This window comes from Ananas comosus, linkage group 7 (assembly GCF_001540865.1).
Source record: "Ananas comosus cultivar F153 linkage group 7, ASM154086v1, whole genome shotgun sequence".
NCBI lineage: Eukaryota > Viridiplantae > Streptophyta > Magnoliopsida > Poales > Bromeliaceae > Ananas > Ananas comosus.
This window is the reverse complement of record NC_033627.1, coordinates 13951036-13965732: the sequence shown is the minus strand read 5'-3', so window position 1 is coordinate 13965732 and position 14697 is coordinate 13951036. Positions and strand designations below refer to the sequence as shown.

The window sequence follows — 14697 nt, the reverse complement described above, 5'->3', positions numbered from 1 at the left end:
TAATTACTAAATAGAAGTAGGTTGAAATACTATTAATAGCACCAATAACTTGGTGCTATTAAGTTTTCCGCCCTTGAATTAAAAGATGTATGGTTAGAATAATGTGGGCCTCCTAGGGTTGAGTAGGTGGTTGGTTGAATAGTATAATTGAACGGATGAAAATAATAAAAGAAGTAAATCTAACGGCAGAAAACTTGATAGTACTAAATGCTTCGTGCTATCGATAGTATTCCAGCCGGACTCCTTGTAAATATATGTTCAAACTACTGTTTGAAGTTAAAGATATTCCACTCCCTTGAGCTTTAGCTAAACTATTTTTAAGCTCGAAACTATCACTGAAATTAAATATAAAGCGGATACAAGTACATCTTATACACCGCACTACTAAAACCTTCCTATACTGCAGGTTTTAAAATCAATCTAATTCAGTAATTACACGCTATAATATTTTAAATCCCTATACAAAAAAGAATATTTTAATTGTGTACATGGACTCTTTTTAGGGTCTAATGCACAATCAGTACCGTTTGTAGCGAACCCTATAATAGTCTTTCTATTATCTTCCCTCAGAAGGGATATCAATTGGTAACACTCTTCCCACAATCCAGATTTTATCCCCTTGTATATATTATAATTACCAGATTTGTTACATGTTGTTGCCATTTCCAAGTCAAATAAATGCTTCTTCTTTTTTTTTTTGAGAAAAAGGTAATTTGTTGTTTGATTCATTCAATAATACTATGAATTAGACTACAATATTAATGAGGCAACAGCCCTAACACACTTCTGGCTAGTGAATCGGAGCTGTGTCTATGATTTGGCTGATGAGGACATTTAAGGCCTAAATAGAAGGAGTATGTGACACCCAAATAGTTTCACATCGGATAGGTACAAAGTTGTGATCGGATTAGTAATAACAACTAGAGTTAAATATTTTGGGTCGATAGTTTAGATCCAATAAATTATAATCGCTAGCGGATCAGATTGTACATAACATCAAGCTGATTTGGGTCAAAACGTTGGTTGTTGCCATTTTTTAAAGAAAAACAATATAACACATTGTCTAAAATAAATTCCACAACAATGATGATTTATGGTGGCGCAACATCAAATTTTTTGCCTGGTAACAAATAATGAGCGATCATCAACACTAGTGTATGGCCGTTTTCAATTTACTAAGGTCCATGTGATTTTGGCTACTTTCAGTTTTACCAATCAAATATGGTAATTTGCACCAAAATCTCTTCAAATTAAACTCTGTAATCCAGAGTTTACCGAGAGAAAAATGAGAAATACCATGAATCGGAAATGAGACCATATATATTTTGACAGTACAATAGAAGAAATCTTTCTGAATTAAACTTTGTAATCCAGATCGAGTTATAAGAAATCTTTTTGAATTCAATCCAGGCATGAACATTTTATTTGTGTCTGTAACTTCTTTTTTACATGGTTAATACATATCGCGCACTCAATTTACTGTACTTGTCGAACATTTTCGCCAAAAAAGAAAAGAAAAAGAAGAAGAAGAAAACAACATCATCACCTCAGCGGAATGAACAAGACCTCGCGGCCAAGTATAAGCCAGGCAACAGCCGGAGTGCTGCACCCGATCAGAATCACGGCAATTGACAGCCACCAGGACTTAGGAGTAAGGACCAAGTGCACGGCGGTCATCAAAGTGATGAGCATCGCGAGGCACGCGAGCACCGTGAGCCGATGGCCCCATATGAGCTGCTTGAGCTTGAACTCGATCGGGTCCTTCCACGCCCAGATGAAGCAGAAGACGACCACGAGGGAGCTGCACATGGCGATCGCGTTCGCGATCACAAAGACCTTGAAAGCCAGGCGTTTCTCCAGGATGGCCGTTCCGTGATCCTGGTTGAAGCCGCCCGGCATGGTGAAGTTGGCTGCGAATGTGACGGTCGCGATGAGCACCGCAATCAGAGTGTATATGTTGACGCTCAGCGCGAAGTACTGGTCGCTCGAGGCCATTTTCTTATTGAACGATCGCAATGTTGCGGCCGGGGGTAGCTGCTTGCTCTTGCATTTCTTGGCTTCCTTGTTCTTCAGCTTGTCCCACACTATCATCTGTATTTGGTGACAAGTTTCTGTTACTTTACCAAATATTCCAAATGATTCTTACGGGTGCTAGCTCTACCAACTCAATAGTAAATCTAAAGTACAAACTTTGTGCTATGTATTTCAAAGCACCGTAAGAATTTATCCTGGTAAACTTCAATTTGCTAATTCTAACAAGGATTAGCTCATTTTTATCATTTTGTAGGTTTTTCTTTTTTATGAGAGGAAGGAAGAGACATGAAGTCCTCAACCTGCTTCATTCATATAGGAAATGAATTAGGCAGAAAAAAGTTCCATAGAAAAAGAAAAAAGAGAGAGACAACATGTAATTATTAATCACGCTATAGAAATTTCTAGTAATTCTTGAATTTCTCAGAAAATGCTTTGAGTAACTTACGCCGTTTGTAGTAATTTCTGAGTGTTCCTCGTAGATGCTTCGAGCTGTTTGGCCTTTATTATTCTGGAGGCACGGATCGATCCTCTTGTCCTTCAACAGTGTCACCGTCGAATGAATCCGTGCTTGCATCGCCGCAAGATGGAGAGGAGTATTCCCATCCTCGTCGGCCTTGTTGATGATCTCTTTCGGTTCGATGTGTTTCAACAAGCACTTCAGTGTCGGGACCTTTCCTTTTTGGGCTGCGATGTGGATGGCATTCTTTCCGCTGGAGTCAACTTGTTCTGCGGTGTCGGGGCAGTTGTTTAGGATCTCTTTGACGGCAGAGCTGGAGCCGTAAAAGGCGGCTACGTGCAGCGGAGATTGGCCTTCCTCGTTGTTCTGGTAAGCGAGGGAAGTGTCCTCGAGGAGCATCTCGACCATCTCCTTCTTGTCTTCCCGCACCGCATAGTGAAGGGCGTTATTGCCATGCTCGTCGACAACTTTGAGGAGATCACTTCTCCTCTCCAGCAGCATCTTCACGATCTCTATCGGATTGCGAAGAACAAGAGCAAACGTATAAGAAATGTAGGGACTAATTAAGTGAGAGAATATTGCAAACATGAAGATATATGAGGTCAATGTGTAATGTTGCACGATTAATCTAAACAATCATGTAAAGCTAGCTGTAAAATGCTACCTTAATTCCATTTGCATTCGTTTAGTAATTTGCATTGACAACAAAACAGCAGAATATAAATTAATGAACGCTTAGCACGCTTTCAGCAGAATATAAAAGGCAATCGTTAATTAAGGCTTATAACATTAAGTACCGAATCATTTCTCAATAGTTAAAGTGCTTATGAATTAAACCTCTATAATTTTCGCTCCAAAGGAAGCTGAAATGAGCCTTAATTCAGCACCAAAAACTTCTACTTCATCTCAATCTCTACCGCAAAAAGTAGCAGCGTGTAAATAGAACATTCTCATTTCCGAAGCTCAGACTCTAAACCTAATTCATGCTGCATTCAAAGCTCCGTAATCTAAATTTGTGAAGTATTTTAGCCGAGATTAGTGCAGCTAAAAAGTAAAAAAACTGATATTGCTGGAGTAGTATTTATTGTTGTCAGAGTAACTAATATGTGTGCTCTAAACATATATAATAGATATTATCTTATATTTGACAATATACATATCCGAAAGAAAAACCAAATTAATAAGCACTTGCCAATATGCCCGCCGAGCAAGGCCCGGTGGAACACCGCCTGCTCGACCTCCTTGTGCTTCTCGGCCGAGGTATGCTCCAGAATCTTCTCCACCACCTTTGCCAGCCCATTGCATGCCGCGATGTCCAGCGGCGTCTCTCCCCTCTTGTTCTTCACGTGTCCCATGCTGGGGTCAGCGTCCAGCAGCTTCTGCGCAATCGGCGCGTTCTGGCAGATCACTGCCTCGTGCAGCACCGTGTTTCCCTGCGCGTTCGCCGCCTGCAGCGGGCTCTTGTTATCATCTTCTACTTTTGGCCACACCACTGCATGGTTTGCAAGCGAAGCGGCGAGCTCCTTATGGCCCGACCGCAGGGCGATGTGCAGCGGGGTGTCGCCGTCAGCATTCTGCAGCTGCTGCAGCAGCAGCAAGTCCTCGTGCTTCAATATCTCCTTGACGAAGGCGCGGTGGCCAAGCAGCGCGGCGATGTGCAGCACGGTGTTACCCTGCACCGTCTTCGAGTGCAGCATATTCGGGTCGTCGCGAATCAGCGACCGCAGGCTCTTGACGTTGCCACAGCTTGCCACCTGCTGCAATTTGATATTCATACGCTGATCGGATCTGCTGGCCATTAAATAACTGCTGCTGCTGCTACTTCTTTGTTGTGATCGAAGGTTGAAATTAACAAGTAAGGTTAATTAGTTGTAAAGACAAAAACAAAAAAAACATTTTTAAATGTAAAATGCATGGAGATCGCGCTCCCCCGACTACATAGCACATTTTTAATTAAATTTATTATCAGTTCTATTTAAATTGTTTTCTTCAAATGGATAATTTTAGTAAATTAATTAATAGTGCATTTGTTAAACTCGGTAATTTTAATTAATTTTTAATAAAAGAAAATGATAATTAGCAGCAAATAACTGATAGAATTACTAAATCTAACAAAACTTCTAATTTCATTATAACGATAACTAACTGTAAATTAAGCTGAATAACCTATTTCAAAAAAAGAAAAAGAAAAATCTATACTTGAAGGGGTCTCAATACATTTTACATATGGTTAATTGAAAAATATGCATGCGCGACCGACAACTTAATAGGTCGAAAAATAAAGATGATATTGATAAGATTAATCTTGAAAATACAAATTTTGAAATAACATGATATAAAAAGTCAGACCTAAGTCTCATTCATTTTAAGGCTCACGCTAAAGTATGATCAGTAGATCAAAATATATTGGATAATAAAAAATGAGAAATTAATAAAAAAGATTAAGATAGTTGATTTTTTAGGGACGAATCAGGGAATTAAAATGCTTACCTTGTTTCAGGCAATCAGATGAATTAATTGTGTCTTGGATTGAATCGGGTGGGCTTATAATATAGCATTTTTGGAAAGGTAAAGAATGGAATGTCAGTGTTCTTTGCTTGTATTACTTGTGCTACCTTGCTTTAATAGGGAACAAGTTTTTATTTTTTAAAATTTTTTAAAGAGAAAAATAACAAGTTATCTACTTTGTTTATGTTTTTTGAAGATATATAAACTCAAGTAAAAATATAAAATAATTAGATTTCAAACTTGAGATCTCAAATACCGACTATCAAATTTTTAGCCAACTGCTACTATACATAACGAGATGATATATTGACTAGTAAATTTGTCCCCGTATGAAAGTACCTTAAAAATTTGTTGATGTATTAATAATAAAATCTAAATAAAATTTTGCTTAAGTTATATATCAATATATATAGACCAAATTATACATATCAGCCTAGCATAGTAGTGTGGCAGGAAAGGCTAATACATATTTCAAGTGAAAACTTGGACCGAAACAACTGAACTAGACCGAGTCAAATTTGAGGCTTTTTATATCCCCTCAATGCTGATTCTGACCTTATTTGGAAGCGAAAATAAAAGAATTGAGATCAGATGAGCTAAGTCAATTTGGTTGGGTGGAACAGTGCATGCTGATTGATGTGTGCTTTGAGTCATGATATAGGTGCAAGAGCAACTCATTAGAGGGCGCACAAGGAGTGCCCAGAGGTATATTTGCCTTTTCTTTTTTTTTTTTGAGAGATAGGTAGCACGATACCCGTTTCGTTTATTTCATTTAGAAATAAACTTAGCTGAAAATATAAATCAACTAAGATTCGAACTTGGGATCTCGGATACCGACCACCAAATTCTTTGTCACTTACTCTAGGAACGGTCAGTATATTTGCCAAACTATTAATTTCCAGGGAGCATGAGACCTATGATGTTCCAGGTAATAAACCATGCAGTTTGGCTTGCTTTTTTGATTGCTTCTTTCATGTGGAACATAAAGCTTAACTCCAACTGAACGAAATAAAGCATTAGCTTTATATATTCCAAGGAGAAGGCTCTGGAGTCAGGGGAAGGAATGAAGGGAAAGGAGAAGGCTCTGGAGTCAGGGGATGGAAGGAAGAAGGGAAAGGAGAAGGCTCTGGAGTTAGCTTCGGAGGAGGTGAAGACAAAGAAGGTGACTGGGAAACCGTTTTGCCATATTCAAAGGAAGGAGCAAGAACCATTACGAGGGATCTCTGTAGCATCCACATCCAAGTACATCTCGAAAGCTGGCGAAGCGGGTTTTAACCTACAAAGGAGGACCCAGAGCTCTACTCCGTTGAAGAAGGCTCGAGTAAATGAGGTCACCTACCCCGGGAAGATTACCATTGATGGCAGATCGCTCCCCAAGAAGGTGAAGTGGGCGGACGCAGCGGGACTCGCATTAACTCGGGAGGCTATACCTCAAGCTGAGGACTCTGACCCTGCCTCCAATACACGCCTCACGCCTTCGACTCGTATCTGGAGGAGATCCGACACCTTACTCGAGAAGCCCCCAACCTCCTTTTCATCTGGTTTTATTAAAAGCTACAAGGAGGCTCTCCTTACACCTTGCTCGGTCACGCCATCTCGCCTAAACCGTCGAAAGCCTATCTTCAACACTTCTCATTTGCCTACCTCCCCTGGCAGCGTCTCCTTCAAAGGGAGGTGCTATAGGTGTTTGGATACTGATCACAGGGCGGCCTTCTGTAAGGCTCCTATTAGGTGCTTGAGGTGTCGTAAGACGGGGCACATTGCACGTGCTTGCATGGATCGTCTGCCGATGAGCGTCTACCGTGCGATGAGGGCCCGGCCCTCCTATCTTAGTGCCTTTGTCCCACTGTCGGAAGATTTTTTCGCCCGACAAAATCGGAGACGTAATGCCATGCTCGTTGATGTCCTCCCACCCCGAACCCTCGGCCACTTCCCCCAGGAGACGATAGCCAACAAAATGGCGAGCCGCTTCGGTGGTTTGCCCTCTGATTTCCACGTGGCCCGGTATAGCGAAAGGGACTTCGTGATCTTTCTCCCGGAGTGGGTGCCGAGCGACCAACTCATCCGCAGAGAGTTACTCTCGCTGGACAATCTCCGTCTGAGATGTTATCCTTGGAACCCGTACGACCGTGCTCGGAGGGCTCAACTGACGTATAATGTTTGGATCCGGCTTGTTAGCTTACCGTACGAGTGCTGGTCTTCACGCACGGTAGCGGCGCTGGTGGGCGGCTTCGGTCGGTTCATCCGTGCGGACGACTTCTCGGTTCGCATGGTTGATCTCACTGGTTATCGCTGCCTCGTCTCTGTGGATTATCTTTCCGACATCCCGGAGAACCTGGAAATAACAGTGGGGGACTCATCGCTGTCGGTGCTCATCCAACTCGAGCGGTGGGGTCGACGCGATGCAGCTGCTCCTGGCAATCCTCCCAATGATCAGACGGATCAGCACGACCCGCTGCAGAGACCCCCGGTTGCACCTCGTCGCTCTGAGGGGTCTATCCGGGGGAGACGGTCTTCGGCCGGTGGTTCTTCGAGTTCCGATGCTTCCTGGAACTCCTCGGAAATAAGGGATAGAAGGTGGGCAGCGTACGTGCCGGACGGGTTGACTCTGGATGCTCCGGTCGCCCCTCTCCGGCGATTCGTGGAGGAAGAGCACTCAAGTCCGCCGGTGAGTGTGGAGCGCTTGAGTCCGCCGACGATCGTGGAGAGTTCGAGCCCGCCGGAGATCGCCGGTAACTGCGGACAGACGAGTTTGGTTTCAAAATGTTCCGATGCTGACGTGGCCTCAACGGTTCATTCTCTCGCCCCCCCTGACAACGGGTCCTTTCTGGTGAAGCTTGTCGAGGGAGGAGTTCGAAAAGTCCTGCTGCCAGGCGGCGCTCCCAGTCTCGGCATAGGGCCGTTGACATACCGCCCCCCATGTATCACACCTGAGTGTGAGTCTCGGAAGCCTTGGATACCGTACCTTAAGGAAAAGGCTAGCTTTCGAGTTAACATTTATTTCAAGAACTGGGAGGATCAAGGCACCTGTTATTCTAAGATTGGAATATCCTTCTCGAGCCTGGGGCCGGGGATTTGGTCTGTGATGCTGCAGCCCCTTTCTTTATTACACACGAAGCTACTTTTCTTGGGGCTAGGGCCAGAAATGCTGGTCGTTTCATTTTCTGGTCCCGGAGTTGGATTGGGTGCACAGTGGGGGCCCAGTCACCCATTCTTGCAGTTACTTGCGGGCCCTCCTCGAACTTTTTTTTCACCGGGCCTCGATGTTGGTCTCAGCGTTTTGGGCCAATTTGTAGGAGCATTTGGTTTGGGGCCCAACTGGGGTAGAGGCCACCGACTGCTGCCAGTTGCAGACGAGGCCCAAGACGAGGCCCAACGGTTCTTCTTCCTCGGTTTCCTCGGTTTCGGAGACCCTCTTTTTCTTAGGGACAGCCCAGAGCTCAGCTTTGCTCAAGTCGGAACCCCCCATGGTACGGGTAACTCTTCTCGCCCGCTCCCCACGGGGGTCTCTTTTGAGCCGGTCTTGCTTGGTGTGGGAGACGGTCGAGGTCTTCCCGTTTGGAACCCCGATCTCCACGCCACTCGCGGCCTCAACGGATCTCCTGGTGCTGCTGCTGCAATGGGATCTTGCGCTGAAGCTCCCCTCGGGATGGTCGAGGTCTTCCCGTTTGGAACCCCGATCTCCACGTCACTCGAGGGAGACGGTCGAGGTCTTCCCGCTTGGAACCCCGATCTCCACGCCACTCGCGGTTCTCTGGGTGCTACTGCTGCAATGGGATCTTGCGTCGGAGCTCCCCTCGGGACGGGCCTCCCCGATCTCGACGCCACTCGCGGCTCTCCTGGTGCTGCTGCTGCGATGGGTTCTTGCACCGGAGCTTCCCTCGAGATGGGCCTCCTTCTTCGCACGGGACGTTCCCGTGATCTGGCGGAAGCTCTTTCCGCCCCGAACCCGCCGAAAGGAGGTGACGGGGAGGAGGCCGGAGGGGCCGGGTATCTCCCGAGCGTCAGGATAGGACCGACTAGGTCTAGTCCTCGCGCGCGGGATCCAGCCATCATTTCGGCTCTTGAACGGGCGAAGCGTAGGAAAGCGATCCTGCTGGAAGGTGCCAGCTCTAGCTCGGCGAAACTAGCTCGCAAATGGAGCTCAAAAAAGGTGCTGTCGAAGGGGGCCCGCTGCGGAGTGAAGCTCTCGGAGGTTGACGCGGAGGAGCTCCACAAGTTTATGTTGAGCGGATAATTTGCTGAGGGGCGGGTTTCGGTGTGGTTTTATATTTTGGGGGGTAGCAGTTTCTGATGTTTAATATTATCTCTTGGAATGTTCGGGGTCTGAACGACCCGGTCAAGCGTCGTGCGGTAAAGACTGTCGTGTCTAAGCACTTTTGTCCCGTAGTTTGTTTTCAAGAAACAAAAGTAGATTCGGTATCTAGATCGTTTCTCCGCTCTTTCTGTGGCTCAAACTTCGATAGATGTCATTTTATTCCTGCTTGTGGGGCGTCGGGTGGTTTAATCACTGCGTGGAATTCTAAATCTTTTTTATGTTCGGAGGTTTTGGTGCGTGAGCGCTCACTCACCCTTAATTTGAAGCACGTTGCCAGCGGAAAGATTTTTTTCCTCTCAAACGTCTACGGGCCACCAACTTGGGACGGGAAGGAAGAGTTCTGTTCTGATCTTATTTCAGTGAGAGACTTTTGCTCCAATAACAACTGGGTCATTTGTGGGGATTTTAATCTCACAAGGAGTCAAGCAGAACGCATTGGAAGTCCCTGGAGTTCTAGAGCGATGTCCTTATTCTCAGATCTCATTTCAAACCTCGAGGTCATTGATCAACCCATATCCAACCAATGTTTCACCTGGTCTAACATGCAATGCGCACCTTCCCTGGCCAAGCTGGACAGATTTCTAGTGTCGACTGAATGGGACCAAGCTTTCCCACACGGCAGGGTCTCAGCACTGCCGAGGATTACCTCGGATCATACCCCGATACTGCTGACTACTGGGGCCAACCCAAAGCCGGGGAGATTTCGGTTCGAGAAGGTCTGGCTCACTAAAGAGGATTTCTCTGTTAGGGTACCGGTCTGGTGGAATGAAATCACCAGCAAGAGGTCGGCTATCCTCACTCTTACGGCAAAACTCAGACACTGCAGGGTCAGAATGAAAGAGTGGTGTAAGACGGAATTCTATAGCATTTCCAACGCTATAAAGTGCATCCAAGACGATATCCGTAGCATCGATTTGACTGAGGAACAGTCCCCCCTGTCACAGGAGCTTCGGGATAAAAGGGTAAAGCTTAAGGCTCAGCTTCATCTCATACTTCAGGAAGAGGAAATTCTATGGAGAACGCGAGCGAAACAGCATTGGCTTAAGGAGGGGGACAAGAACACTAAATTTTTTCACGCGATGGCCAATGGTCGGAAACGAAGCAATGCGATAGAGTTTATCGAAGATGAATCTGGCAGACCCATCCACAACGACGTCCAAAAAAGAAACTATTTCTTCCATGCCTTCTCACGCCTTTTCGGGCAAGAGGAAACAGGTCCTTCAACTGGCGGAGATTGGAGTGATCTGTACCGGGAGAACTCTCTAAATGACCCGGACTCCCTTACTAGCCCTTTTACTATGGAAGAAATTAAGAAAGCTACATTTCAACTAGGTGGTGAGAAGGCACCTGGACCGGACGATTTTTCTCTTATCTTCTATCAACATTTCTGGGATACAGTTAAGGATAACATTTTCGATGTATTCAGAGATCTCCAGGAAAACAATCTTTTTACGGCCCCGACGGACTACTCATATGTGTGTCTCATCCCTAAAAAGGAAGGAGCTAGTAAGGTGAATGATTTCCGACCGATATGCCTTATGAATGGAATACAGAAGATTATCTCTAAAGTATTGGCAAACAGACTCTCGCTCATTTTACCGTCGATCATATCATCTGCACAATCAGCTTTTTTGAAGGATCGACTCCTAGCGGACTCGTTTGTTACGGCGAGTGAACTCCTAAATTGGTGCGCAAAATCTGAGAATGAGTGCGTTTGCATTAAGGTGGATTTCGAGAAGGCTTACGACAATGTCAGTTGGACCTTCCTGAAAAGTGTACTACGATGGATTGGATTCAGCGATAAATGGTGGTACTGGATAGAGCAATGTATATGCAACGCTAAAATCGCAGTTCTTGTAAATGACTCACCGACAGCTTGGCTGAAAACTAGGAAGGGGCTTAGACAAGGAGACCCGCTATCCCCCTACCTATTCATCTTGGTGGCTGACTGCCTGGCCAGGATCACGGAGACAGCGAGGAACAACAACATGTTCCAAGGAATTGGTCCTACAATGGATTGTCAAACTGTAATCCTCCAATACGCGGATGACACTTTATTTTTTGCTGAACCTAAAAAGGCCGCTATGCGGAGTCTGCTTTTTATTTGGAAAATGTTCGAGTGGGCATCAGGCCTTAAGATAAATATGATTAAGACAGAACTATACTATCTAGGTCATAATGCTAGCAGGGCTTGTGGACTAGCAGATATTTTGGGTTGTAAAGTTGGCATTCTGCCATTCCGTTACTTGGGATTGCCGCTACACATCAAACCCCTCCGAAGACTAGATTGGACGCTGATCGTTAATCGTATTGAGGCGCGCATTGAGGGGTGGAAGGCTAAACTCCTCTCACACGGGGGTAGACTCACCTTGGTCAACTCGGTGCTCTCGAATATACCTTTTTTCTTCTTCGCTATCTTCAAAGCACCGCAGTGGGTCCTGAACCGGATAGAGGCCCTGAGAAGAGCTTTCTTTTGGAAAGGGTGCGCCAAGATTTCAGGGGGGTCATGCCTTATTGCCTGGAAATCAATTTGTAAAAGCAAAAAAGAAGGGGGACTGGGGATCCTAGATATGGAAGCTATGAATATAGCTTTATTAACTAAATGGTGGTGGCGTTTCTTCAAAGATCCACAGCTGCAATGGGGAAGGTTGGTAAGAGCGCTATATTACACCAGAAGAAGGCCGTTACTGGAGGGAAGAGGGTTCAGACCTCACTCTCAGTGGTGGAGAAGCGTAATGACATGTCGACAAATATTTCGGTGCAGCGTATCGTACACACTCGGCAATGGAAATTTTTGTAGGCTATGGACTGACATTTGGATCGAAGAAACCTCCCTGTGCACTCGGTTTCCACGAATTTACTCCAAGGTGCTTAACAATGGGGCTACGGTCTCACAATGCTGGAATGGAATAGGGTGGAGATGGCGGTTCATACTCAGAGGCAATACTATGAACGTCGACAGTGTGTCTAGACAACAGATCATGTCTTTCAAAAGCCTCTTGCAGCGATATAGCCTGACGGACTCACCGGATATATTAAGGTGGCGATGGACGTCTAACCGAATATTCACAATCAAATCCCTCTACGAATTTATTACTGACGCTGGCCAGAGACAACCATCCAACGACAAGCTGTGGAGTTTAAAACTCCCAACCAAAATCAAAATATTCTTATGGATCCTTCTACGCAAGAGATTACTTACTGCTGATAGACTGATACGCAGAGGGTGCCCGGTGAATGAGTACTGCATTTTCTGTTCATTCTCACCTGAGAACTGCGATCACCTTTTCAAGGACTGCGTTTTTGTTAGATACCTCCAAATTAGCGTGGATGGATCGGGGGTCAGCGATTTAAGAACAGGGGACGTTAAGCAACTTTGGACCGACACTGCGGACTCCTATAGTGCTGAACAGAGATCGTTAAGGCTCACACGGTTGGCGGCAATCTGGTGGGTAGTTTGGACGGAGCGCAACAAGATCGTCTTCAATGAGGACACTCCGGATGCTAACCGTGCAATTGGGCGGATAGTCGCGCTAACGAAGACTTGGACCGAGGCAATTGTCCCGTAACCGCTCTTTAATATCTCGAGTCGGGCTTTCGTTTACTTATCTATACTGCTTTTATTGTTCTTTTGTTGTTGTTTACTTATCTATACTGCTTTTATTATTTTGTTGTTTTCCGGTTTCGGTAGGGGGCCTTAGTTGTCTCCATTATGTACGCTAAATTCATTTCGCTTAATGAATGAAGCAGGTAGCTTGCTACCTCTTTCTCAAAAAAAAAAAAAAGCTTTATATATTCCAAGTCTCAAGAGATGTGCCCAAGTGAAGGAAAAGATATTCCACTCCCTTGTTCAGAGCTTTGTGTCAGGGATGTAGAAAAATTTCACCCCAGCTCAAATTTCTATTCTAAATTTTACTAATTAAAACTGACAGCAAAGAGGCATCATTCCTGTTTGAACGAATAAACAGAGAGTAAGACTTGCCTATTTTCGTCGAGAAAAGTGGGCGTCGTATGGGCTTTGTTAGCAATATTTCTAAGTTCGCAATATTTAGCCTAATTATTTTTTACAATTTAACCTTTATTACCCATTAAAATTATTACCTGCATTGGGTGTCTAAGTACATATCATATATGTACAGCGCATGCAACTAAAACCTTGGGATCGAGAAGGAGACAGTCGACCATCTATTCATACAGTGTGTTTTTAGTAAATTTCTGATTGTGATGACCCTAGAGGGGGTTTAATTTAGAAATTTAGGGGACGATGTGAGATGTACGTATGTGGGATAGGTTGATGTTAAGGAACAGATCATAGCTGATTCGAACAAGATTGACTAGTCTGATAGCTTACTAGTGGGTCATTTTGGATACACAGAATAGTGGTATTTTTAGAGATACTTAACGCAGACTTTTTGATGACGGTCGCTAAAAATCAAACGATTGGCAACCCAGTAGGAGAATATTCTCTACTCTAAAATCCAACTATCTTAACCTCTTTTCTTTTAGCTTCCACCGAGGCTTTATTTTACCTCACTCATATTGCTTAATTCATATTTTTAATGAACGAAACAGATAGCGTGTTATCTTTTCTTAAAAAAAAAAAAACCTTGCAATACATATTTTAAAATTAATCAATCTAATTTAGTAATTGTGCACTATAAAATTTAAAGTTTCTTATATAAAAGGAAATATTAAAAATTTTGGACCTCAATATTCAATGAATTATTTAATATCTAAAGAATGTAATCTTTTGTATATAAATTTTTTTATTATTATGCATCAAACCTACAAGGTACGTTATATTTTAATTCTAAACTATTTTTTATCAAAAATAAAAAATAAGGTGCGGTGTGTAGTTAGGGGTGTAATGTGGGCCGTGCCCCACATTAGTCGGGCGGAAACGGGCCACGGGGCTGCCCGTCCCGGCCAGTCGTCAAATTCAGGTCGGGCCGTGCCGGGCCAGAGCTAACCAGCTCCCGGCCCAGCACGGCCCCCCGACCCAGATGTCACGGCGCGTGCTCTGGGCTGGCCCTTTAATTTTTTAAAATTTTTAAAAATATGTAAAATTTTAAAATAACAATAATAAATTCTTTCTATTTAAATTAGTCTTTTGATTAAACATTTTCAAATTTATAAAGATAACTATAAAATAGTAAATTTTTAATTTTTTTTAAAAAATATAAATCATTATAATTTCCAAAATCTCGTGCCGGGCCGCACCGGCCCGGCTGCTACAGCAGTCTTGCCGTGCTACAGCGCGGCCCATAGCCGGGCCGGGCCGGCGGCCCACGTGCCGCCCGGCCCATTTTCCAGCCCTAATATTCGTATGTGTAGGCTGATGTAGGATGGCTCAAAAGTATTGGTGAAAATGTACGAAGAC

General features: G+C 44.3%; 1 protein-coding gene across 2 annotated transcripts; it reads right to left on the bottom strand.

Moving 5' to 3' along the window:
* LOC109713112 (protein ACCELERATED CELL DEATH 6-like) lies at positions 1414–5026 on the bottom strand. Of its 2 annotated transcripts, none has more exons than XM_020237078.1 (4): positions 4982–5026; positions 3684–4315; positions 2480–3003; positions 1414–2091 (listed from the first exon to the last, which is right to left on the bottom strand). In XM_020237078.1, the coding sequence occupies exons 2-4, from the start codon at positions 4288–4290 to the stop codon at positions 1543–1545; spliced, it is 1680 nt and encodes a 559-aa protein (XP_020092667.1). In that variant the 5' UTR covers positions 4291–4315; positions 4982–5026; the 3' UTR covers positions 1414–1542. The 2 variants fall into 2 exon arrangements, with proteins under 2 accessions (XP_020092667.1, XP_020092666.1); XM_020237077.1 differs by having other exon boundaries at positions 3684–4312; positions 4982–5014.